Source organism: Astatotilapia calliptera, chromosome 12, assembly GCF_964374335.1.
Source record: "Astatotilapia calliptera chromosome 12, fAstCal68.1, whole genome shotgun sequence".
In the NCBI taxonomy this organism is placed as follows: domain Eukaryota; kingdom Metazoa; phylum Chordata; class Actinopteri; order Cichliformes; family Cichlidae; genus Astatotilapia; species Astatotilapia calliptera.
Genome location: NC_137433.1, coordinates 3,454,385 through 3,478,661, shown reverse-complemented (window position 1 = coordinate 3,478,661; position 24,277 = coordinate 3,454,385). Strand labels below are relative to the sequence as shown.

At 41.7% G+C, this 24,277-nt stretch overlaps 2 protein-coding genes, 1 long non-coding RNA gene and 1 other non-coding gene across 5 annotated transcripts in view; 1 reads left to right on the top strand and 3 right to left on the bottom strand.

Annotated features, from left to right (window-relative positions):
• zdhhc8b (zDHHC palmitoyltransferase 8b) overlaps window positions 1-9,192 on the top strand; it is a 57,792-nt gene extending 48,600 nt beyond the window's left edge. The window contains exons 4-11 of the mRNA XM_026187952.2: window positions 789-961; window positions 1,114-1,216; window positions 2,003-2,094; window positions 2,955-3,087; window positions 5,939-6,044; window positions 7,036-7,142; window positions 7,251-8,317; window positions 8,910-9,192. Of these exons, the coding sequence (XP_026043737.1) occupies window positions 789-961; window positions 1,114-1,216; window positions 2,003-2,094; window positions 2,955-3,087; window positions 5,939-6,044; window positions 7,036-7,142; window positions 7,251-8,317; window positions 8,910-9,042 (1,914 nt within the window). The 3' untranslated portion in view covers window positions 9,043-9,192. The remainder of the gene's footprint in view (window positions 1-788; window positions 962-1,113; window positions 1,217-2,002; window positions 2,095-2,954; window positions 3,088-5,938; window positions 6,045-7,035; window positions 7,143-7,250; window positions 8,318-8,909) is intronic.
• Window positions 9,193-12,246: 3,054 nt separating this feature from the next.
• On the bottom strand, window positions 12,247-16,822 carry ranbp1 (RAN binding protein 1). The gene is made up of 6 exons (XM_026187959.2): window positions 16,675-16,822; window positions 15,669-15,802; window positions 15,429-15,586; window positions 14,726-14,854; window positions 14,561-14,629; window positions 12,247-13,448 (listed from the first exon to the last, which is right to left on the bottom strand). Exons 1-6 carry the CDS (start codon window positions 16,687-16,689, stop codon window positions 13,315-13,317), a joined length of 639 nt encoding a protein of 212 aa, XP_026043744.1. The 5' UTR covers window positions 16,690-16,822; the 3' UTR covers window positions 12,247-13,314.
• LOC113034436 (small nucleolar RNA SNORA77) lies at window positions 14,142-14,270 on the bottom strand. Its single transcript, XR_003274180.1, has one exon. It is a non-coding gene; the product is annotated as a small nucleolar RNA SNORA77 (small nucleolar RNA).
• Window positions 16,823-17,723: 901 nt separating the features above from the next.
• LOC145432320 (uncharacterized) lies at window positions 17,724-22,703 on the bottom strand. 2 transcript variants are annotated; one of them, XR_013912609.1, is made up of 3 exons: window positions 19,221-22,683; window positions 19,017-19,134; window positions 17,724-18,885 (listed from the first exon to the last, which is right to left on the bottom strand). It is a non-coding gene; the product is annotated as an uncharacterized LOC145432320 (long non-coding RNA). The 2 variants fall into 2 exon arrangements; XR_013912608.1 differs by having other exon boundaries at window positions 17,724-19,134; window positions 19,221-22,703.
• Between the last annotated feature and the right edge of the window lie 1,574 nt (window positions 22,704-24,277).

Here is a 24,277-nt window from a genome sequence, read left to right as displayed (position 1 = left end):
TTAATGAACAGTTTTACAGGGATGTAGATGAATTTATGTCTCAGTAAGATTTAGGACTACCGGGAAACCACACATGCAATAGGCAGTACAAGGCATTTATTTAAGGCACAGTGTGATTCGGAGTTACTGTTTACTGAAACAACAGGAGTCATAAAACTAGTTTCCAATTCCCAAGCAGTGCAGAACAAGGAGAAGAAGAACGAATGCCAGAGTTCGAGCTGTATGTATGAGCTGGACTGTACCTGATGATTAGGTGCTTTAAAACCTGCATTTTTATTTATTTCTTTTTCTGGCCTCCAGGTTCCAAAAAGAATTCTGACTGTGGAGAAAAAAAAGGTCCTCAGTCAGAAAATGTTTTCCTAAAAACTTTATGTTCTCAGTCCCTTCTATCAAGTCTTTTTTATAACAGAGCATGATGGTAATTTAGTAAATTATAGTCCCAGTTACAGTAAAATAGACCGTGAAGCTGTCTCTACGTGCAGTGTCCTTGATTTCTCGGTCACATGCCGGCCACAGCAAACACGCTCAACTGGTTGCTAAGGCACAAACAAAGGTGATGGTGACCACGTCTATCTTTTATTTATAATTTATGTTCATATGCCTCAAAAATAAGCAGAGTTTTAGCATTTGAAACCCCCCCCCTCTCTCTCTCTCTCTCTGAACCAACTGTACCATCATGACTTACTTACATTGTGTGGGGTTTTTTTTTTTTCCTTCTTAAAACCTTAAAGAGTTCTTCTGATTGGTTTCTCAAAATTTCTAAATAGAAAACTCCCTCCCTTTCTCAGGACTTTGACCATCACTGCCCCTGGGTGAACAACTGCATTGGACGGAGAAACTACCGCTACTTCTTCCTCTTCCTGCTGTCGCTGAGCGCTCACATGGTGGGAGTGTTCTGTTTTGGCCTCATCTTTGTCCTTGATCACAGAGAAACGCTGGGAGCGCTGCACACCACTGTCACGTATCCTTACACGTTTGTAAATCCTACAAAAATCATTTTGTGTTATTAGCTTTAGATTCTTTATTATTTCTTGTAAACTTGCTTCCTTGTATCGTGCATATATGACTCGCACTGTGACCTTACATTATTATGACCTTGACCTTTGTGCTCAGTTTGGTAGTGATGTGCATAGCGGGTCTTTTCTTTATTCCAGTCATGGGACTCACAGGTTTTCACATGGTGCTTGTAGCTCGAGGTCGAACAACCAACGAACAGGTGAGGAGATGTTGCTGAAAAGGAACGTGCATTTATTAATCAAACAATTAGTATTGTTACTGTTTATTGGTGTAACAGCTCCACGTAGAACAAGAAGAAATTAGAAACTAGTTGAGCACGTTAAAGGCAATAAGCACAGACACACTTAAGGGAATATCACACACAACACTGAACAGCACAGATATTCCCATGCAAGACGCCTTGTGAATGCATTTTGGGTGTGTGTGTTCACACTTATACATCCTTGTGAGGACCAAAAATTCAACTGTTACTATACTTGTGGGCAGAGGTGTGGACTCGAGTCACATGACTTGGACTCGAGTCAGACTCGAGTCATTAATTTTATGACTTTAGACTTGACTTGAAAAAATGTTCTAAGACTTGTGACTTGACTTGGACTTTTACACCAATGACTTGAGACTCGACTCTGACTTGCCTGACATTACTTGAGACTTGCAAAACAATGACTTGGTCCCACCTCTGCTTGTGGGGACCAACAGTCTTTTACGGGGCCCAAATTCTTGGCCCCACAAGTTTGAAGATCTTTTTGATGCTCAAAATGTGGTTTTAGTGTCAAGGTTACAGGTTATGGTTATGGTTATGCATTCACTTTTGATGGTTAGGATTAGGGTAAGCGGCTAGGGAAAGCATTAAGTCAATTAGATGTCTTCACTAAGATAAAAAGGCAAGTGTGTGTGTGTGTGTGTGTGTGTCCACTCTCTGTATGTTGGCCATGGCCTTGTGTTTACTTTGCTTCCAGCTGTAAACCAGCATTTTGTTCTGCAGGTGACGGGCAAGTTTCGTGGAGGAGTAAATCCTTTCACCAAGGGTTGCTGTGGCAACGTGGAGTACGTTTTATGTAGTCCCCTAGCACCCAGGTAAGATGCTTTACTATGCTGCGTGTGTCCATAGTATGGGTAGCTAATACATTGTAGAAACTGTCTTGTCTTCCTGTTACATGCAGTACATCAAGGCAATACACGTGCATATGTATACCACAGCTTACTCATGTGCCATGAAATCCATGCTGTACCAGCACATCACTGCAGTGGTAACACAAGCACATGCTCTGAGGTAGCTACAGAGGTGTTCTGCCTGAAAGCAGCCAGCAACCCTGGGGGGGGGGAAGGCAGATGGCTGAGGGAATTGGCTCACTCTGTAGAAACAACAGTTAATGGGAAACGGCGCGGAGCTAGTCAACCTGCTTTTTGCTCACATGCACACAGAGCATCACTAAAACCCGCCCCATTACACCCTATTGGGATGAGCCCCATCCCATAAAATTCAACAGTGTGACTGCAGAGAGACAACAACAGGTGGGGGTGAAATGTTGTGTGGTTGCTGTTTAGCTGTTGCACAGGCCTGATGGGATCCGCTTTAATTTACTGAATCAGTGACTCATATAACATCGAACCTGACTGGGAGTGAGTCTGACAGCAGAATCATTATGTTTCCTGTTTTTATAAAGGCGTTGATTGCTTGAATATGTCACGACTGCTCAGAAAACATGGAACAGTTTTTTTTTTCCTCAAGTTTCTGCAGCGACGGCCCTGAAAAGCCAGCTAAACGTGCGCATCTGTGTGTGAAATGTCTTTTGTAAAGCATGCAGCAAGTCAGTTGGGATACCGGCGTGTCAGTGCATGACAGAGAGGCTGACGTGCGTTGATAATGAAGTATAACTTTCAGTAGATGACTGTAAATAACCTGTTTGTTAATGTGCTGTAAATTTTTCATGAAGGTACATGCTGGACCCCAGGAAGAAGCCACACGTCAAAGTTCAGCCCCCGTTCATCAGACCAGATCTCTCAGAAAGGCAAATCACCATCAAAGTCACCGACAACGGTATTCATAGCACCATCATCAGCTCCAAGGTGACTAGCTTGCACTTACTAGGGAGCTTTCCCTTGTTCCTCTATCGTTTGTGGCTCGACACAGTCCTTTTTCCACTACAGAGGACACATTAGTGCGATAAAGCAGAGCTTTAGAATATTATTTAACACCTTAAAGACGGACGACTCAAATGGGGAAAATTATTTGAGTTCAAAAGGATGTGGTGAGTCTGACTAAATGTAAAAGTAAGCATGTCTGCAACTGATTTGCAAATCTCACAAACCTGCAATAGAAAACGTGTTCCACATTTGATGTCAGCAACATGTTGGGACAGTCCCATGTTTACTGCTGTGTAGAATCCCCTCTTCTTCGTCTGGGAACTGAGGAGACCAACTGATGCACTTTTGGGACAGGAATGTCGTCCCATATTTGTCATATAGACGATTCTAGCTGCTCAAAAATTCTGGGTTTTCTGAGTCATATTTTTTGTTTCATGATGCATCAAATTGATGAAAGGTCGGGACTGCAGTCGGGAGAGTTCAGCCCCCTGTACTCTACTGCTGTGAAACCACTTTGATGTAATAGATGCAGATTTATCGTTGTACTGGTGAAATATGGAAAGACATCGTGTGGGTGGGAGCACATGTCCTCTAAAACCTGACTTTCAACATTGATGGTGTGTTTCCAGATGTGCAAGCTGGCAGTTATATAGGCACGGGTCCACCTCCTTACAATAAGAGATGCAGGCTTTTGAACTGGGCGCTGATTGTATGGAGGTATTTAAAACGAGCATGGCCCAGAGAAGACAGAAGAGTTTCTGAATCATGTTTGCATACAGCTTCTTCTCTGCTTCTTTGATAGAGCTTCAAATCTGTATTTGCATCTTGTCCCTTGCACACAGATTCCTCCAGATTTCCTGAATCTATAGTACTTACTGTAGGCAATTAAATATGGTAAATGGCCTGCATTTGTATAGCGCTTTTTACTTGTCCCTAAGGACCCCAAAGCGCTTTACACACTCAGTCATCCACCCATCCACACACACATTCACACACTGGTGATGGCAGCTACATTGTAGCCAGACCACCACCAGTAGGCAACGGGTGAAGTGTCTTGCCCAAGGACACAACGACTGAGACTGTCGAGGGCTCGAACCGGCAACCTTCCAATTACAAGGCAAACTCCCAACTCTTGAGCCACAATCGCCCTTTTTTCTAAGTTTTCAAAGGTTTCATGTTTTAGACACAGTGTTGTTGCAGTTTAGTGAAGCTCTGCCCATTTTCATTTCTGAGGAACTCTTTAGGATGCTCTTTTTACACCCTGTCATGTTACTAAACCTAAATTAGACACCAAATGTTCCTCTAGCTGCTTCTTTTTAGTTCCAACCACTTTTCTAGCACTTTTTCCAGCTTCCCTATTTTTTTGAGAACGTTTGCCGCCATCAAATTCGGTGTAATACAGTAAAATGTCCCAGTTTAAGCATCTGATATGTTTTCTGTGAAAGCAAATTGGCTTTATGAGTTTTTGCAAATCGTAGCATTCTGCTTTTATTTACATTTTAAATGGCGTCCCACATTTTTTGGAATCAGGTTGCACTAGCATTTATCCAGGCCTGTATCATTAATGTTGAATCGGTCATGTTGAACTTCGGTTGTCATTAGGAGCCTTGAAGTGCTGTGTGAGCACTATGGTGCACGCTACAACTTTTATAGGCACTAAAGATGATCCTAGTATTCATCAATAATGTATGGAGTGAAAAGAATCCATTTAGCATTAATCCACAGAGGACAAGAAATACATTTCCAGCTCTTATCCTCCACCAGTTACTGCCCATAACACAGAGACTGACAAGAAATCTCACAACAAATCTTTTCTTATGAATGCATACACTGATAACACTGTATAACAATATGGCTACTTTAATACTAACAAGACTTGTGTCAACATATTATTTCATTATTATTCAAAAATACAGGGGGTTATGCAGAGGATGGCACAGATACCTCAGTTCACTTTAAATCTAGACTGCTGCGCACTTGCTGATAAATTTGGGGTGAAACACGTGCGTCAGAACGACTAAACGAATGAAATATTATATTGAGCAATTCATATTTGATTTGACCCACAGGTTAGACTAAACAGACTGAAACTTGTCTTTTTGCCTTTAAGGGGCAGATGAGATATGGAAACGAGAGCCGGCTGGGAAGTCACCCTTGGATTGTCCCCAGACTCTGGAACGTTTTTGTTCCTTATGTTGTTAACTTTTGGAAAATCCGAGTCGGCTTTCTTAAGTAGGCCTCGACTGAGCAGTTAATTTTATTGCAACTCCCTCTTCTTCATGTCTGGCTGAAGTTTTGTTTTGTTTTTAGTTAACCATGGTTTGTCGCATCTATGGTTTGGGAAGGAAAATATTAAGAGGAAAGTTAGCTTTATTACAATGGAGTAATTACTTCCTGGTTTCTGTGCTTAGTCAGGGATCTTTCTGCAACTAGGATTGATTACTTGGATTTTCTTTTCTGCCTGTAACTTAAGTTCTTAAGAGCTGGCTGAGAGGTACTGGAGAAAATTGTATTGATTGCTAAATGACAAAGTCGTGTCATTTGAAGTTTGGTGCCATCTCGGCCTAATAATGCAAGTTTTTAAAGGGAAGAAATCTGCAGACGGTGACTTAAATAGAAGCACAGCTGACTTCCAGCTCAAGACTGCGTCAGCTGCTACCAGCATTACATCCCTTAATCTGAGAATCTTAATCCAACTCTGCTGTTATTTCTTTTTTTCGTTTTACAGCCACTACTAAGTATAAATTTAAACGTAGACTAGTTGCCATGTGCAGGTTTGCCACCCCGAAAACCCTCTGTGACACTTTGTGTTTGTCTCCTGTCTTTCGTGTAGTCCAAAAGCAGCCTCGATGGTTTAGATGACAAGGATACCCAGCCGCCGCTGCCACCCAAAGCTGATAGGTACAACCAGCTTAAAAGCCAGATGACCTCCAGTGAAGGTAAGAACCACAGAAACAGCCCTGACTCCATCTCTCTCTCTTTCTCCTGTCAGTCATCATCAATCCAAGTTCTTGTTCTTGTCACGGTTGCACCAAAGAGCAATTCCCAGAACTTCCTCTGTAGATCACTAGTGTCCTGGTTTGGGAGCAGGCTCTAGATTAGCCTGATGAATGTCCCTCCCAGCGGCAGGTTGATGGCCTTTTTCACGCCTGGCCAGAAAATCGGCCGTGATTTGCGGTGAGAAGGCAAGCTCTGCTCTGTGAATCAGCACCAGATTTGTGGTACGATTCCAGGGTGAAGCATTACAACGTAAATCACCACCGTTTTTCGGGTAGGGGAGGGGTACAATGGCAACTGAAAAATGCCTTTTGAAAACCATCCGTATAAACGACGAACCTACCGTGGAGGTACAGCTAAGGATTTTAGCCTCCGTTCAGCAGTATGAAATGGTTTATAGTAGTGTTAAGGGCAGGTTTCTTCCTCGGATCTCCAGTGTCATGGTGCATTATGTCAGGGACTGGAAACTTTCTGCTCTTCCAAAGAGCACTACTGCTGCCTGGTGGTACTTCAGGTCACTGCGCCCAGTCTAGCGTCACCTCGCCTTTCGAGGCACTTTACTGAACTCTGAACCTGTGGACACAGGTGTTCTTTGCGTGTTTCTCCAAAAAGATTCAGGCATCCCCGCTGAGACATGGCTGCCTGCTAAAAGCACTTTCTTTAAATGCATTTGGGTTTTGCATTTTACTCAAGAAGAGTGTTGTTTTTCAGTGATGGGCAGTTGGCTGTTGCTGGACTCAGATGTGTTAAATATTAGTTGCAGAACTGATTCTTCCCATCTGGCTATTCCTGTTAGTTTTGTTGTGTAGAAACTGTGATTGTGTGGTTTTGCAGAACTCTACAGCTTCTTATCTCTTGTCCTTATATACTATAATGTGTTGTTGCTTTAATGTGGAGTTTTTTAACACAGGGTTTATATTGTGTGTATTGTAGAGACTTCCCTGTCTGGTAAGACCCACCCATCCACTCCAGCCATGTACAAATTCAGGCCAACCTTTGGCACCATGCCCAAAGTCCACTACCACACTACAGAGGAGAAGGTAACGCATTAATGTTATTATCTATTATACATCTCTGTGAAACAATGAACAGTGAGTCATCGTAAAGTGCCAAAAGGCTCAGATGCTATTTTGACATTTGCCCCTCAGATTGTCATATCTGATGACCGGAAGCCCTCAGCCATCCTGGAAGAAGGTGTCCGTGGTCATGACTATCGATCTGAGCCGAACCTGGACCTGCCTGAATATGCTAATGCTCCCCTCCACCGCACGTTTCAGTCCTCGCCCCTCCAGCTGGATTCAGACCCCATCAACTCCCGCTCTCTCAGCCTCAAGCAGGGTCATGGCCGACCGGAGAAGGGCCAGCTCCCAGCACTGGAGCCACGGACAGTCACTTCAACCCCCTACAAGAGTGTCTTCTCTCCCAATAATCTCTCCAACCGCAATGGTAGTCTATCCTATGACAGCCTGCTCAACCCTAGCATTTCCCCAGCTACTCCCAGTGAGTCCATGGCCCACCGTGGTGTTCCCTCTGTGGGGTTCCACTCACCCTACCTGCCCACCAAAATGTGCCACATCCGGGAACCTGATATGCAGAGACAACAGGTCCCCCCTACCTACAGCCCAGTGATGCCCCCCAGAGTGGTGGGCAGACAGTCCCCTCACCTGAGGGACAGAGACCCGTCTCCGGTGCGCTACGACAACCTCTCCCAGACCATCATGGCATCCATCCAGGAGCGAAAGGAGAAGGAGGAGAGGGAGAGGCGGCAGATGCATCACGGGCGCTCCCAGACCCATATCTATGCCCAGGACTCTGGTGTGTTTGATGGGGGCTATGGCCTGCCTGCCAATGCTTGCTACCCAGATGGGCCTCGTGGCCCCGGGTCAAGAGGCCCAACACCTCCAGCCTATGGAGGCTCCAGGGACAACCTAATGGGGATTGGACTGATGAGCTATGGTCAAAGAACCCCAGTGCTGCGTCATGCTGGCTCTACACTGGGCCGTGCACCTAGGACGTCGTCCACCTCCCTGCACACAGATCAAAGCAGCATCAACAGCAGCCAGAGCAGAACCACAGGCCCAGAAGGCCCCTATCGCTCCCCGGCCCACCAGCCCCATTCCCCCGCTATGCCCCGTTCCCCTTCTTACTCCCGCCAGAAACTCTCCTACATCAGTGCACACGAGAGGACAGACTCCCCTCGTCTAGGGGGCCCAAGGTATGAATCCTAATGTAACTCCTGGGGTACTGCATGCATTGTACAGAGCCGGGGTCTGGAGGTCACTGAATGTATTCTGGATGGAAACGCTGCTCCCTCTGCTGGACACAACCAGCAATACATAGGGCACTAGGGTACTGCTAATCGAGGCAACATGTAGCAGTTGTGTCGTGTATGGTTTTTTTTGTCCCACTGTTCTGCTCATTTATTCACAAGTTATGTCTGGTGTGTGAAGTCGTACACATTCTGTTTTGATTTGTTTGTTTGCCTTTCTAGTAGAAGTTAAAAAAATCAATAACATTTTTTTGTATTATTTCAAACAAATCTGTTGAATAAAACTGTGTGACAATCATTCCTTTTTCATTTTGCATGCTCTTTACTGACTCCACTAACATTTTCAAGCCTTTTACTTTACTAACAAGTAAACACTTGACTAATCATCCACGTTGCTGTCTTGTTTTTTTTTTTGGGTGGGCGGGTTCTGACTGACATATAAAATTGTGTTGCTGTTCCAACTGATGTGCATGTTTTCACATCCCTTAGTGTTTGATTTGTTTGTTGAATCATTTCTTATTCTTCTCTTTCCACTCAGAGAGGCCATGAAAGTTAATGGGCAGATGGACTGCCACCCGAGTGCCCAGGGTGCCGCCCTCAGTCCCAGTCGCCACAGTAACGTCAAAAAGGTGACAGGCGTAGGAGGCACCACGTATGAGATATCAGTGTGAGCAGGGACACCACATCCACCAATGACCCACAGTGGACGCTCTGCCACAGAGATTCTCCTCTGTTATTTTAATAAGATAACAGGCAGTGAGGGGTGCATAGTACCCCCCCCTGTTTACTCTTCAAAATCAGAGGATCTCTTTGCTCTTTTGAGGGTCTTGTTTAGCTATATGCCCGTGTGTGTTTGTGCCAGAGGGGTGGGTTGTCGGTTGTTAACGTTGCAGGCTGTACTGTGCGTGTGCAGAGTGTTTGTCCTTAATATTTTGTAGTCCATCGTCGTGGACCGTCCAGCGAGATCGTCAATGTTTTTACCGTCGTCTCTCATCTGTGTTTATGAAGCGCTTGTTGTTCCAAATGTTACACGCAAACTTTCGCTCCAGCGAACGCTGAGGGCTGAACAGAAACACTACAGATCGATTAAACACTTGACTTGCTACGGATTTCTGCAAGAAGACTCTTTTCAGCTGACCTCAAAAAGTCAAGGTGCTTCACATTAACTTGTACTGTTCATGCCATGTCTGGTGGAGATGTGATGGAGGTTTATGTGGAGACGATATGTGCAAGGGCAGTAAAAAAAAAAAAGCAACACAAGTCAGATGAGAAACTGGAGATGGTGACAAGGAAAGAGCTCTGCAGAACAGGAGCGGGTGTTCCTCAACCCTGACATGGTTATTTGATTGGGCAAAGACTGTATATAAAAGATGTTCCACAATACAATGACATCACCCATTTGTTTGGAGATTCCTGTTTTGAAGGACTAACTTTAGGATTTAGCTGAGTTTTTTTCTCTTTTTAAACACATTTGAAACGGAGGGCACAGCTGATCAGTTAACATTAGTTAGCATCTTCGATCAGCGGATTGCATCTGTTTTATACTGTGACATCAACTGGATGCTAATTTTAGCCTGTGAAAATCAGGCTTAAAACAAACTGCACTTACTGCAAAAATCAAACAGAACAGCTGACTCATTAGTTGTCCGACTAGCACTGGTTTAGTATGCTAGAGAAAGTGAAGGGTGGAACAGAGGGCACTGCACATCCCAGTGTATCCCCTGCCTGACCGTCTCCTTTTGTTATAAATGGGACCATGTTTTACTAAATTAACACCATGGAGTATTAAAAAAACCGACATAAAAACAACTTGATCCTAGCTACTGATACCATGATCTCATTTGGAAGATGCATTAGAAATCAAGTGAGATTTAGGATTACTTTTTCTTTTTGAATTCCATAAGACTTGTTTTGTGTAACCAGAAGTGTTGCCCCCTGCTGGCTATTACAACAAATGCAGGTTTAAGGCACTAACGTACTGGTTTCACTTTCAGAGGGATCCATCCATCCTTAAAGCACGTGGTAAGGGGTTGAGGAACACCCACTCTTCTACAGAGTACCTAACTTTTACTTTAGTTTTGGGTGGTTGCATTCCAAATTTAATGAAAAAGTCGCTTTTAATGAACACACTTAATTTTTCTAAAGAATTTTCTCAAGAACTCATGCATGCAGAGATGCAGGTTGACATTAAATTGAATATTATAAATGTCTCCGCTTCCTGTTTGTGGAGCACAGATTTTTAGAGTTGCAAACTAGCACAGCCCCGCCCCTTTACCCCGTAATGAGGATTCAGTATCCAATCATGGCTTTTTGTTTTTTCAGTTTGTGATTTCAGCATCAGCCACATCAAAAGAGCTGGGGTGATTATATTGTGCTCTGAAAGACCAGAATACCTCATCCCAGTGTTTTTCACTGAGTACAGAATGAGTCCACCCCGGAAGCAACCAAATGAAACTTTGTCAAACTCAAAAAAGGAAAAATATTTAGTCAATAAGCTATGTTTTTGCTATAACTATACATATAGGAAGATTAAATGAAACAAATCAGTATCAGTTAAAAAAAACAAACATTGGTCACACTTTTTATTTTGTACTTTTCCTTTTTTTAAAAAAAGTATCCTTTTATATGGAATTGCTGTTTCGAGTGGAGTTTGTTCTTAAATTATAATTTCAATAAATGGATGAGATTGTGAAAGATGGGTAAATAAAGTAGATAGAATTTGTTCTACATGGCAGTGTTAAAAACAGAAGTTATGACATAATCCACAATGATATGAACTGTCTAAATGATGACGTTGAGGACTGGGCTTTGCATAAAAGCAGCCTTGACCTTTAAGTGCCAAAAGCGGCTACACACCACATCTTCAAAGAGACAACAAATAGGTCATGTAATGCTATGTCACAAAGAGTGAAAATGCCAAATTCATTCATTCGCAGTAGCTGTCTGGTACAGCTCTGGCACTGCCGTTACTTTTTTGTTAATCAAAAAAAAAAAGTAATACCTTTAAAATAGCTGATGAAAACTAAGTGGACAATGACACAACATGCCAGATGTTACTAGAATGTAAATGTTGCATTTGGTTGCATTAACAATAAGCCATTGTTGCCTTTGGGAAGAAACTTTGTTTCCATACAAAGCAAACTATGGCTGACTCACTTGACAGTGAAATAGCAGAAGTGTTTTGTACTGAGCAGCAGGTGACACCTGTGACGATCTCTGACTGGGTACGCTTTCTTGAACCTTCTGTGGCAAGAGTTGTCTCCCATTTAAGGTCTCACCCAGTTGCCTTACCAATGAAGACATTACTGCAAAGCACGGTCGCGCTCGTCTGTTCCAACTCCTGTATTTGAGAAATGATTAAAATAGTTTGTGAGGCTGTGGTATACAGGGCTAGTTTTTTGGAAATTCGGACGGGTAGGAATGTCAGCGGAATGGCAAAGTGGAACATCTTGAAATCCCAGAACAGACCAATGGCTGCTGAGTTTGCTGAAAAAGCCGATCAATCGTGACTCCCAGACCCTGTTTGACCACATATCTAAAGAGCTAATCGATGTCATTCCTCTTTAAGATGACTGCCGTTAGTCCAATGTTGTTTTTCTGGGATGGACATCACTGCAGGTCAGGGGCCATTCCTGACAGTCAGCAATGACTCTGTTGCATCAGCCACAAGCTGACTTTTGTTTTCTGAAACTCATATAGAAAGTTCAATGTGTATTAAAAATGAAGAATATACTGTAACTGTACATGCGTTCCTATTTTTGTGAAGAGGAAATATTTCCCAATGACCTGAGCAGAGTAAATAAAGTTTCCGACTCTTTGAATCAGACTGATTATTCCTAACAACAAACGAGTGACTTTATATGAATGCAAACGTGTGGTCTTTGACAGCTTTTATTCGAAGTTGGACGAAACATTTCAAATCATTTGTGCAAATGAGAAGCAACATTTCATCCATATTCATGTATTTACAGATGCACTGGCACTTAGATGCACTTCAGAGGCAAGGTTAAGAACTCAATTAGTGGAAAGAAAAGGAGAGGGTGGTGAGCACACAGATCAAAGAGGGCACACTCTGTTACATATACTCTACATGCTTTAAAGTCTGGGAATGTTATGATCTAAACAATACAAACTTGATTTACTACTGAGGAACGCAAGTCAGAGCATAGCTGCACCAAACTGATGGACTGTTTACTTTGGACTTGATGTTTGTCAGGACAAAAAAAAAAAAAAAAATAGCTAAGTGCATCTCATTTCCTATCAGTCAACCATCAGTGCACACTGCACAGAGCAGTACTCATCTGATGCCCCTCAACTTTCTGGAGTGGATTCCCTTCAAATCAGTTCCCAACAGAACTGACCAAAGAAGGAACTACTTCTGCAAGGCAGTCAGTGAGAAGTCTTTGCCTTGTTGTCTAACAGTAGGAGCATTAACAGTGGACAGGGTAAGGCGGCCCACTGAGATGCAACATGGGATTTTATACTTAAAATGCACCTCTGTAATACCTGTTCAATGACCCTGCGCTGCCATCGAGCAGGCTACGTTATCCTCTCCCTCTACAAACAAAACTCTTTATCAGAATAGCAAAAACAAACCAAACAAAAAAAATACCCCAATGTGGGAATCATCACTATCACAAGCCTCTTTTCACAGTTTGTTTGAAGTAACATTGAACTGTAGATGACAACGATGGAAAGCGTGGCATTCCACGGTGCAAAGAGGGAAAGGGGTGGGAAAGGAAGGACTTTTTCCAGAAAAAAATCACTAGCGTGTATTTTTTTCCCCCATTGGCATCAAGGACTTGTGATCTTGAGGCAAAAAACAATAAAAAGAAAACCTAATAATATTATGCAAGTGTCCAAATTCAGTTCGTTTAGAGTCTATTGTAGAAAAAGAGGAAAAACCGATATATTGAAGATCAGCAAAAGCAAGTTCTTGGTTCTCAATTCTTCTCATCCTTCACCTCCTTCTTCTCAGTCTCCTTTTTCGCCTCTTCCTTCTTTTCCACTGATGCCTTGTCTTTCACAGAGAGTTCCTCCAACTTCTCTGCCACCTTGTTCGCACTATCGCTGTTGCCTGTGAAAAGCAAACAGGGATAAGTGCCATTAGCTAAGAAGCAATGCTGCATTCTACAGCTTTGACTGTTGTGTTGTAGAAATATTACCTAAAACAAAATAATCAAAAATAAGGATAACCCAATAAAACAACTGAAATTGAAACGCTGACTGACATTTAAGGGGTTAGTCAGGAAAATGATCCAATATTCATCTGTAAGAGGCACATGCATGTAAACCCAGAGGTCAAATAACAACCAGATGTTTACAGTCACCAGGATGACAATCAGGTGTGAGCATGAGCTCCAAATGTGCGGAAATGTATCAAGACTGATACAATGGTTTGAATGAACAATGTTTTGTTGATGAATTGGATTTTTTTTTTTTAATCTTTAAACAAGAAGCATTCTGTTTGGAGAACTTCAGAAGCTCATCCCATATTAGTGAGACGTGATAGTGCTATGATTGAGCTAGAAATCAGTCCACCCACCCTGAAAACCAGCAAATAAATAAAGATACATACATGAACTGACACTTAACAAAAAAGAAAATGGGCTTTGCAGCAAAACAGTGACCCTCAGCATACACATCTTGTCGAAGAAGAATTAAATTCATGGTTTTGAAAGGTGCAGAAGTACAGTAGGTTTACTCAACACACTCTACAACAGTCTAACCTTTCTATGACACGAACACCATGGGCCTGTGAAAACTGAATTGTAATGTAGCAGAACATACCGACACCAGTCTTTTAGAAAACTAGTAAAGTGTTACATTCTGCGTGTTCATGTAGCAGACAGAAAAAGTCCCCAGCTGAAGTTGGCAGCAGAGAACAGAGTGTGTCTGCATGCTCACAGCCCCTATCCTCATGTCACATTGCCCTCAGTTTGAATTCAGTCTTAGGTCAACACAAGTCATTTTAACCTTAGCAAAATGTTGCATTCAGGGTTCTGAAAGTACTTGCTACTGACATGTTTCCAAGTAAAATTACTGACAATTCCTATCTAATGTTGATGTGATCTACATTATGGACTCGTTTATGTTGACAAAACTGTTTTACTTCACTTGCTTCTCAGAAAATTCACATATGCGATATCTAGGGGGGGGAAAAAACCTAAAAGTTTAAGCTTCATGTACCTGTTTGCTCTAGATGTTTTCTGACTTCCTCCTTGCACTCGTCAAACTTCACCTTGAACTTCTGAGCATCTGCAACAGAACATAATGTAACATAATTTAAAATCCAAGTTAAAGAGCTCTGGGAGAATTAATGTGTAATGTTGAAATGGGTACCTAAATACTTACTTTCAGCATTTAAAAAGCGGATTGCCAGAAGTTCAGGTTTGGGGCATTCATCTGCATAATCAGCTAGTGTGTTCCACACCCATGCTCTGTCACTGCCAGCATTGGGCTTCAGCTCCATCATTGGTAAAACTGTGGTTAACAAGAACACATAAAGTGCTGGTATGAGCACAGTCACTTAAATAGATTTTTTTTTTTTTAATATCTAGTAGTTTCAATTGGGAATTAAACACACAGATGCACCATTTCTTATCTCCACACATGAGTGGAGGGAGGAGTAAAACACACATTTTTCCCAATCAAACCAACACACAAAAAAATATCACAGTCTGGATAATATCACAACCGGATGAGATTACAAGCCCAGTACCTCTAACACCCACCCCTCAACCTCTCGTTTGCTCATCTATAGTTCTGTTGTTGCCACTAATACCAGGGATTTGACTCATTTAAAGATCGTGGGGAAGGGTGACGGGGGGAATCACATGGGGCCTATGGTCTTTTTGTACTTACATGTACATCAGAAAATGTTTGCAATAAAAACAAGCAAAAAATACTTGGACGCCCAGTCAGCGAGTACACCTTGGCTTTAAATAACACATCTTCACACCACTCTACCTGTACCGCCACTCACCCATATTGTTTAGGTTACATATGGCCAATTGTTGTCATGACATGAATAGCAATGAAATCAGATTTGACTCACTGTGATGGTTGGCACAGATCTTTAGAGTTCGATCTCTCCTCATCAGGAGGCGGATTGTGCCCTTCTCTTTGTGTTTCAGCAGCTTGACGTCTCCAGTTCCTCTCTCCTTCCACTCCGGCGGGTCGTTTTCAGAGGCAAAACGATATAGTTTGGCCCGCCTATGAAAACAGCAGAACACCTCAGTATTAGGAAACTGATTAATGTGTCTCTGTTAATGTGTTCACATGGTAAGCAACTTACATTTTAAACAGCTCCTCCTCATCCTCCTCTAATGTTTTCACATCCTGCTCAGGAAGAGACACGATGGGCTCAAAGTGGGGATCATGATTAGGGTCTTCTGCACCATCTGCAGTGGTATCATGGTCTTCCTGGTCCTAAGAGGAAAAGTACATTAAATTAACTCAATTCCCCCCGGCCCCCTAAAGTTGAAGCTTCATTTTACTTTAGTATTGTCATCAAATATTTATCCAACTTTATTTTTTCCTAAGACAACTCGTTGTGAACTTGCCTAGCTAGAAACGCAGGCCTTTCACTAGCCGGCTAGCCCGGAGCTAACAATCCGACTTTCTCTTTTTTTTGCACCTCTGCAGTTGTGCTAAGCAAAACGCTTAGCACAACTGCAGTATTTTTTCAGTAACTTGTGTGATTTTCGAGCAGTCTATTTAATATAACACCGTCACTACTAACAGACAGTAAACAGCGCCCTGATATAGAGCTAACACTAGCTAACTAATGTTAGCAAGTATTGTGCTTGGCAGACAAAGGCAAGCAACCTAGCTAACCTCGTTGCCCTGAGCTAGTGAGAAGTATACTAATTGAAAAATACCCAGTTTAAAAAACTGACCGATGTGATCGTGTAGTAGAAGCACTAATGCTCTTGCGCACATCACCTCCCTATGCTAATGTTCACAGTATGAAGCTAATGTTAACACGTTTGCTGGCTGCACACTTTGAATTATGGGCTCGTGAACTGTAACGGAAGTGTTAAGAGTGGAAAATTTTACAACGGTTAACACTGTGCACTTTTACAAGTCCATTGGCGTTCCGTTACCTTTTACATCACTGAAAAAATATCAATTAGTGTTTCATAGCATCACCAAAGACAAGATCATTGTCGGCATTTCTTGCACACGGCTTCCTTTCGAAACTTTGACAAATTATGACACATGAAAAACAATGTTTGTCACAAAATTGTTATTTCCCAGCAATCATAAAGCATTACACGTCCTAGAATGATAGACCTCACCTTTGGGTCTGCCATATTATTGTAGATGTTTGTAGATTATGAGAGTAGTTTGAGAGATTCAAATCCCAAACTGGCCGCCGTTTCCCTTCAGCTTCTCTCACTTCCTGCTACAGCTTTCGCGCGCCGAATTCTCTACGCATGTCCGTGCTCACGCTGTCACAGCACGCGCACCGCCTCTCTCCTCTCAGGGATACCCCTCTTCACAAAAATGTTTTTACTGGATATTACTGTCAATAGAAAAACGTGACAACTTGTATCGAAAGAAAAACAAATTAACTAATAAACAAACAAACCAAAAAAACTTCTGGTTCGATAATTGTCAGATCATTTTATAAATATTAGTCATAATATTAACTAAGTATCATCTGTGATACAATAATTCAATCTATGTGCAAAAATTATACCTCCATGATATATGAAGCCACTAAGGCTTCCATAGGATTATGTATATATGTGTATGTATGTATGTATGTATGTATGTATGTATGTATATATATATATATATATATATATATATATATATATATATATATATATATATATAAGCAATAGCATGTTTGTACAGGATCAATAACTATCAAGTGAACTAAACACCAATCTGTAATGGAGACATTACATTACAATAATTCTGTTGTATATAGTATTTTATTCTATTGTATATAGTATCTTATTCTTATTATCTTATCCTATTCCAGTGTTTCTCTTAATTTTTGCTGCTATAACTTTGCACTGTCCACTTTCTGCTGTGACACAATAAATTTCACACGTGTGGGACTAGTAAAGGTTATCTTTACCTTTATCTCTTTAAAAGGACAACAGAACAAAGGAGGGATTTTGAGATATTAGTGGCATAAAACTGAAAGGTTGTAGAAAACTTGCTGGTGAATAAAGCCAAATGTATCCAATCTAAATATTAACAGACTCTTCAAAATATACATTTCCCCCAATAAAAGCAGGAAATCAGACTTATTAGTGGTTAAAATAAAATGTGCTTGTAACAGGGCGGCCCTTAGTGGCTGGAAACACAGTGAGATGGACCAAGGCAAGCGTAGTGGAACAAAAAAAGCATTTATTTCCTATACAGCTCTCCTTACAACAATTAATTTGTCAAGCTTCTTCACAGCACAAAAATCTATCCTCTAATGACAACTGGCAGCCTTAAATATGTTCAGCTGTCACAGACTTAACCATTATTCCACTCTCAGGTAAATTCTTAAATCCCAACCTTCCACCACAGTATACAATATATCAATTAGAATAAATAAATACATAAATACATCTTCACATTTACATATTAATAAATATTTCACACTTTAATGTTACACCAAACCCAATATTATAAAAACCCAGAAACCCAAGCACAAGATTCACCACACTCTCTTTACCAAAGGCCTCTCCCGGAACCTTTAAATGGTGTCTGGCCCCCGGGGAAACATTTGCCCAAACACCTTGAAGAGGACACAGGCAAGAAAGGTGAGTAATCATTATCTTACAAACACTTATTTGCACCACTTTTATTCCTAGATTTCACACACAAATTTGCATTAGTTTTCCTTACTGGTAAACCTTAATCACAATCTCATTCTTCTCTCTTGACTAGTGATGGGCAGATGAAGCCCCATGAAGCACTGAAGCTTTTCATAGTGATGGGCAGATGAAGCCCCATGAAGCACTGAAGCTTTTCATCCAATTGGTTCACCCCAACGCGAAGCTTCATTTGCTCTAGCAGGACACCTACTGGACGTAAAAATAATAGCTGGCATGAATTTGAAGAGTGTGGCATTTTGCACACAGCCTGTAAATGTCAACAACAAAAGGAGTGTGTAAAACATGTATATTGTAGTGATGGCAGTATACTGTGTATATTTATAGTGGCAGTATGGGAAATGATTATTTGGAAATGCTTGAAATGGAAATGATCATTTACTGTGAGGTGAGGTGTGGTTGGGGTGTGGACAGTAGTTGTGCTTTTGTAACGTTGAGGTATGGACAGCTACACACTGAGGCTTTGAGCCTCAGTCCTGCCTGTTCACATTTTATTCTGTAAAAACTAAATTTTCACTGCTTTTACGTCCTTTTTAGTGGGGAGAACATAGCTGGGATTTAATGATTTAACAAATCTTTTGAATCCTTTGTCCTCCACAATGCTAAATGGCTGGGAGTCCTCAATCACCATGCTGACCAGGTCTTCATCTATTTGAGATTGTTCTCCTGAGGAAAGACAATAAAGATAAAGCACAAATATAAATATCACACACGTAACTTATAACAGTTGTATAATATTGTTATATCATTTAGTAACATTACTGCATGCTATATTATCATTGCATTTGATGGCTCACCTGGTCTTGCTCCACAATCGGTGTCCCCCTTATTCTCATGCAAAGCTCTGTAGTGCCTAAGCATGGATGAGGTGTTGTTGTTATAGCCCAGCTCCCTGGCACATAGCAAACACTTCACCTTGTACAAAAGTCAAGACAGCTCAACATAAATTGTATTGCACCATCAGTATCATGACAATACATCTTCTGTAGAAATTTACATACCTTGTTGGGAGGAATAAGATCAAAATGTTCCCACACAGGGGAGGACATCCTCCTCTTCTTAGCTGGCTCCATTCTCTCCTGACTTTCTCTCCTCACTCTCATAAACCTCCAAACTGTCTCCAAACTCTCTCTAACCGCAACTCTCCATCAAACACCCACATTTTTGAATGAAGTCTGAGGGGTTTGTATCGCTGTCATATCTCACGGCAAAGTTCGAACCACTTCATGAACCAGTCACGTGGTACAGCCGGGCAGCGAGGCTTCGGACGTCATCATTTTCAGCTCCTCCCATAAATGAAGCAAGCCTCGATACGCGCTTCGCGGAAACGCCCCCTCCATTACTCGACACACGCTCCGAAGCCTCGATACAGAACGTCACATCACTACTCTTGACAGACAACCACCACATTCCTTGACGAGGAGCAGCTGTGCAGGATCTGAAATAAGGCTACCAACTGATTTTAAAATTCCCAATAAATAGTCAATAAATATTTAAACTTCTTGTGTGCAAATCCATGCTTAAAGTGCAATGCTAAATAAAGTGCTTGATAAGGTGCTTTTAATAAAGTGAAAGGTGTGCTCTAAAGTGCTATACAGATAATATAATATAAATAAATGCAGTAAGGGAGTCCTCTTCCTTACATTTCCTCCTCCCTCTCTTAAGCGCGAAGTGCTTCACTCCTCTGTCATCCTAGATAAACAATCAGCAACCACATTTGACTTCCCCAGCCTATACTGGACCGTAAAGTCATAAGGCTGCAGAGACAGGTACCATCCTGCAATGCGGGCATTCGCATCCCTCATGCGGTTCAACCACTGGAAGGCACGATGATCAGTCTCCAGAGTGAAGTGACGTCCCAGAAGATAATACCTCAAGGCCTCAATAGCCCATTTCATGGCCAAGCACTCTTTCTCCACCGTCGAATACCTCGTCTCCCTGTCGAGTAGTTTCCAACTCAGAAACACCACAGGCCTTCTTTCACCATCCACCTCTTGCTGAAGGACAGCACCAAGGCCAACTCCTGAAGCATCAGTTTGCAAAATGAATGGCTTGCTGAAGTCTGGACTGTGTAGAACTGTATGTGTAACTGCTTCCTTGAGGTCTCTGAATGCTTGCTCACAGTCTTCTGTCCAACGCACTTTGTTGGGGGCTAAGCCTTTTGTGAGATCATTCAGTACAGTGGATCGCTCTGTAAAAGAAGGTATGAATTTCCTGTACCAGCCTACTAGACCCAGAAAACCTCTCACCTTCCTTTTTGTTGTCGGAACTGGGAAGGACTGAATTGCTTCAATCTTTCCAGCCTGCGGCTTTATCTTCCCCGAGCCAACTACAAAGCCCAAGTACTCCACTTCTCTGTTGGCTATGGAGGACTTCTTGGGATTGATAGTCAGTCCAGCCATTCTGATGGAGTGTAGCACCTTCTGTAGGTCTGCATGCTCTTCCCAGGACTGGCTGTACACCACCACGTCATCCAGATATGCTGCAGAGAATGCTGACACATCTCTTAGTACATGGGAGATGTGTTATTATTGAATTATTATCTTGTTAATAATTTCACCTCCTCACTACGTACGACTCTGGATACTGTAGCTCCTGTGAAAACTAAGGTCTCAAATCAGAAGTACCTGACTCCGTGGTATAATTCTCAAACACGTACCCTAAAGCAGATGACTCACAATCTGGAGAGGAAATGGCGTGTCACAAATTTAGAGGATCATCATTTAGCCTGGAGAAATAGTTTGCAGCTTTATAAGAAAGCCCTCCGCAAAGCCAGAACATCTTACTATTCATCACTGATTGAAGAAAATAAGAACAACCCCAGGTTTCTCTTCAGCACTGTAGCCAGGCTGACAAAAAGTCAGAGCTCTTTTGAGCCAACCATCCCTTTAACGTTAACTAGTAATGACTTCATGAACTTCTTCACAAATAAAATTTTTATCATTAAAGAAAAAATTACCAGTAATCATCCCACAGATGTAATATTATCTACAGCTACTCTTAGTACCATTGATATTAAGTTAGACTCTTTTTCTCTAATTGATCTTTCTGAGTTAACTTCAATAATTACTTCCTCCAAACCTTCAACGTGTCTTTTAGACCCCATTCCTACAAAACTGCTCAAAGAAGTCCTGCCATTAATTAATTCTTCGATCTTAAATATGATCAACCTATCTCTAATGATCGGCTATGTACCACAGGCCTTCAAGCTAGCTGTAGTTAACCCTTTAAGACCTACCATAGAACCAAGTCTGCCAGAGCTTATATTATATTTTTACATGGTGTGGTGCCATTTTTGGGAGCATTTCAAGTTGCTATACATCAATACAACAATTATAGCCCAGATTTTAATAATATGTATGCATTAAGTGCATAGTAATTACATAAATTGCAAAAAAGTGCAATATTCTACAAAACCGTCGAAGCAGGTAATGGCGGACATGCAAAAGTTCGCGCTGACGTCTATTCCAACGTAGGAAGTGTTATGAACAGCTGATCGGATCGGCAAAGCGTGTTTCTGGAATATTATGTTTTTGTTCCTGCAAGCGCTTTTTATGCAGTTTTTGCAAAGCTTTATGTGGAAGGAAACCGTGACCTAGGACAAGCTGATGGCATAAGATGTAAGTACAACTCCTCCGGTTTCATATGCAAAAAAGATTATTGTGCTAGCTCACGTGGTTGCAGAGCTACCGGGATTTAAAAATAGTTACGTAAAACAGAGCGTTCCCGCTCCGACCGGCTCTAAAGGGTTAAACCTTTACTCAAAAAGCCATCTCTAGAACCAGCAGTCTTAGCTAATTATAGTCCAATCTCCAACCTTCCTTTCATTTAAAAAATCCTTGAAAGAGCAGTTGTCAAACAGCTAACAGATCATCTGCAGAGGCTTATTTGAAGAGTTTCAGTCAGGTTTCAGAGCTCATCACAGCACAGAAACAGCTTTAGTGAAGGTTACAAATGATCTTCTTATGGCCTCTGACAGTGGACTCATCTCTGTGCTTGTCCTGCTAGACCTCAGTGCAGCGTTCGATACTGTCGACCATAATATCCTATTAGAGCGATTAGAACATGCTGTCGGTATTACAGGTACTGCACTGCAGTGGTTTGTATCATATCTATCTAATAGACTCCAGTTTGTGCATGTAAATGGAGAGTCCTCTTCACACACTGAGGTTAATTATGGAGTTCCACAGGGTTCAGTGCTAGGACCAATTCTGTTTACATTATACATGCTTCCCTTAGGCAGCATCATTAGAAGACATAGCATACATTTACACTGCTATGCAGATGACACCCAGCTCTATCTGTCCATGAAGCCAGATAACACACACCAATGAGTTAAACTGCAGGAATGTCTTAAAGACATAAAGACCTGGATGGCCGCTAACTTTCTGCTTCTTAATTCAGATAAAACTGAGGTTATTGTACTCGGCCCTGAAAAGCTTAGAAATATGGTATCTAACCAGATTCTTACTCTGGATGGCATTACCTTGGCCTCCAGTAACGCTGTGAGGAACCCTGGAGTCATTTTTGACCAGGACATGTCCTTCAACGCACATATTAAACAAATATGTAAGACTGCGTTCTTCCATTTGTGCAACATCTCTAAAATTAGAAATATCCTGTCTCAGAGTGACACTGAAAAACTAGTTCATGCATTTATTACTTCCAGGCTGGACGACTGTAATTCATTATTATCAGGATGTCCAAAAAACTCACTGAAAAGCCTTCAGCTGATCCAAAATGCTGCAGCAAGAGTCCTGACAGGGACTAGAAAGAGAGAGCAGATTTCTCCTGTTTTGGCTTCCCTTCATTGGCTTCCTGTTAAATCCAGAATTGAATTCAAAATCCTGCTCCTCACATACAAGGTCTTAAATAATCAGGCCCCATCTTATCTTAATGACCTTGTAGTACCATATCACCCTATTAGAGCACTTCGCTCTCGCTCTGCAGGCCTACTTGTTGTTCCTAGAGTATTTAAAAGTAGAATGGGAGGCAGAGCCTTCAGTTTTCAGGCCCCTCTTCTGTGGAACCAGCTTCCAGTTTGGATTCAGGAGACAGACACTATCTCTACTTTTAAGATTAGGCTTAAAACTTTCCTTTTTGCTAAAGCATATAGTTAGGGCTGGACCAGGTGACCCTGAATCCTCCCTTAGTTATGCTGCAGTAGACGTAGGCTGACGGGGGATTCCCATGATGCATTGAGTTTTTCCTTTCCAGTCACCTTTCTCACTCACTATGTATTAACAGACCTCTCTGCATTGAATCATATCTGTTATTAATCTCTGTCTCTCTTCCACAGCATGTCTTTTATCCTGTCTTCCTTCTCTCACCCCAACCGGTCGCAGCAGATGGCCCCGCCCCTCCCTGAGCCTGGTTCTGCCGGAGGTTTCTTCCTGTTAAAAGGGAGTTTTTCCTTCCCACTGTCGCCAAAGTGCTTGCTCATAGGGGATCATATGATTGTTGGGTTTTTCTCTGTATCTATGAAGCGCCTTGAGGCGACTTATGTTGTGATTTGGCGCTATATAAATAAAATTGAATTGAATGGTCCATTAATCGTTGGAATGTCGCTGGTGGACCTTGAAGCCCAAATGGCATGACTTTAAATTGGTACATACCAAACATACCAACCATAAAAAACTATAATGAAGTTACAAATTAATAATACCCTGACTGAAGACCAACAGACTATAAATAACTATATTACAGAGTTCTATTCAGCCCTCTACACTACAAATTATTCCAGTTCGGAGACTAATTCTTTTTTTTAGCTCTATCCATGAAAAAATTCCTCAAATTGACACACACTTTAAAAATCTCAATGAGTCTGAAATCACTTTAACTGAATTGGATACTGCTGTTTCCCAAATGGCGAGTGGTAAATCACCAGGTCCTGATGGAATTACGATTGAATTTTACAGATATTTCTGGAGTGACATTAAAGATCTATTACTAGAGGTATTTAATGAATGTATAAATGATCAGATGCTATCTCCAACTATGAAACGAGGAATAATTTCTTTACTTCCTAAACCAAACAAGGACCCTATCCTTTTAGATA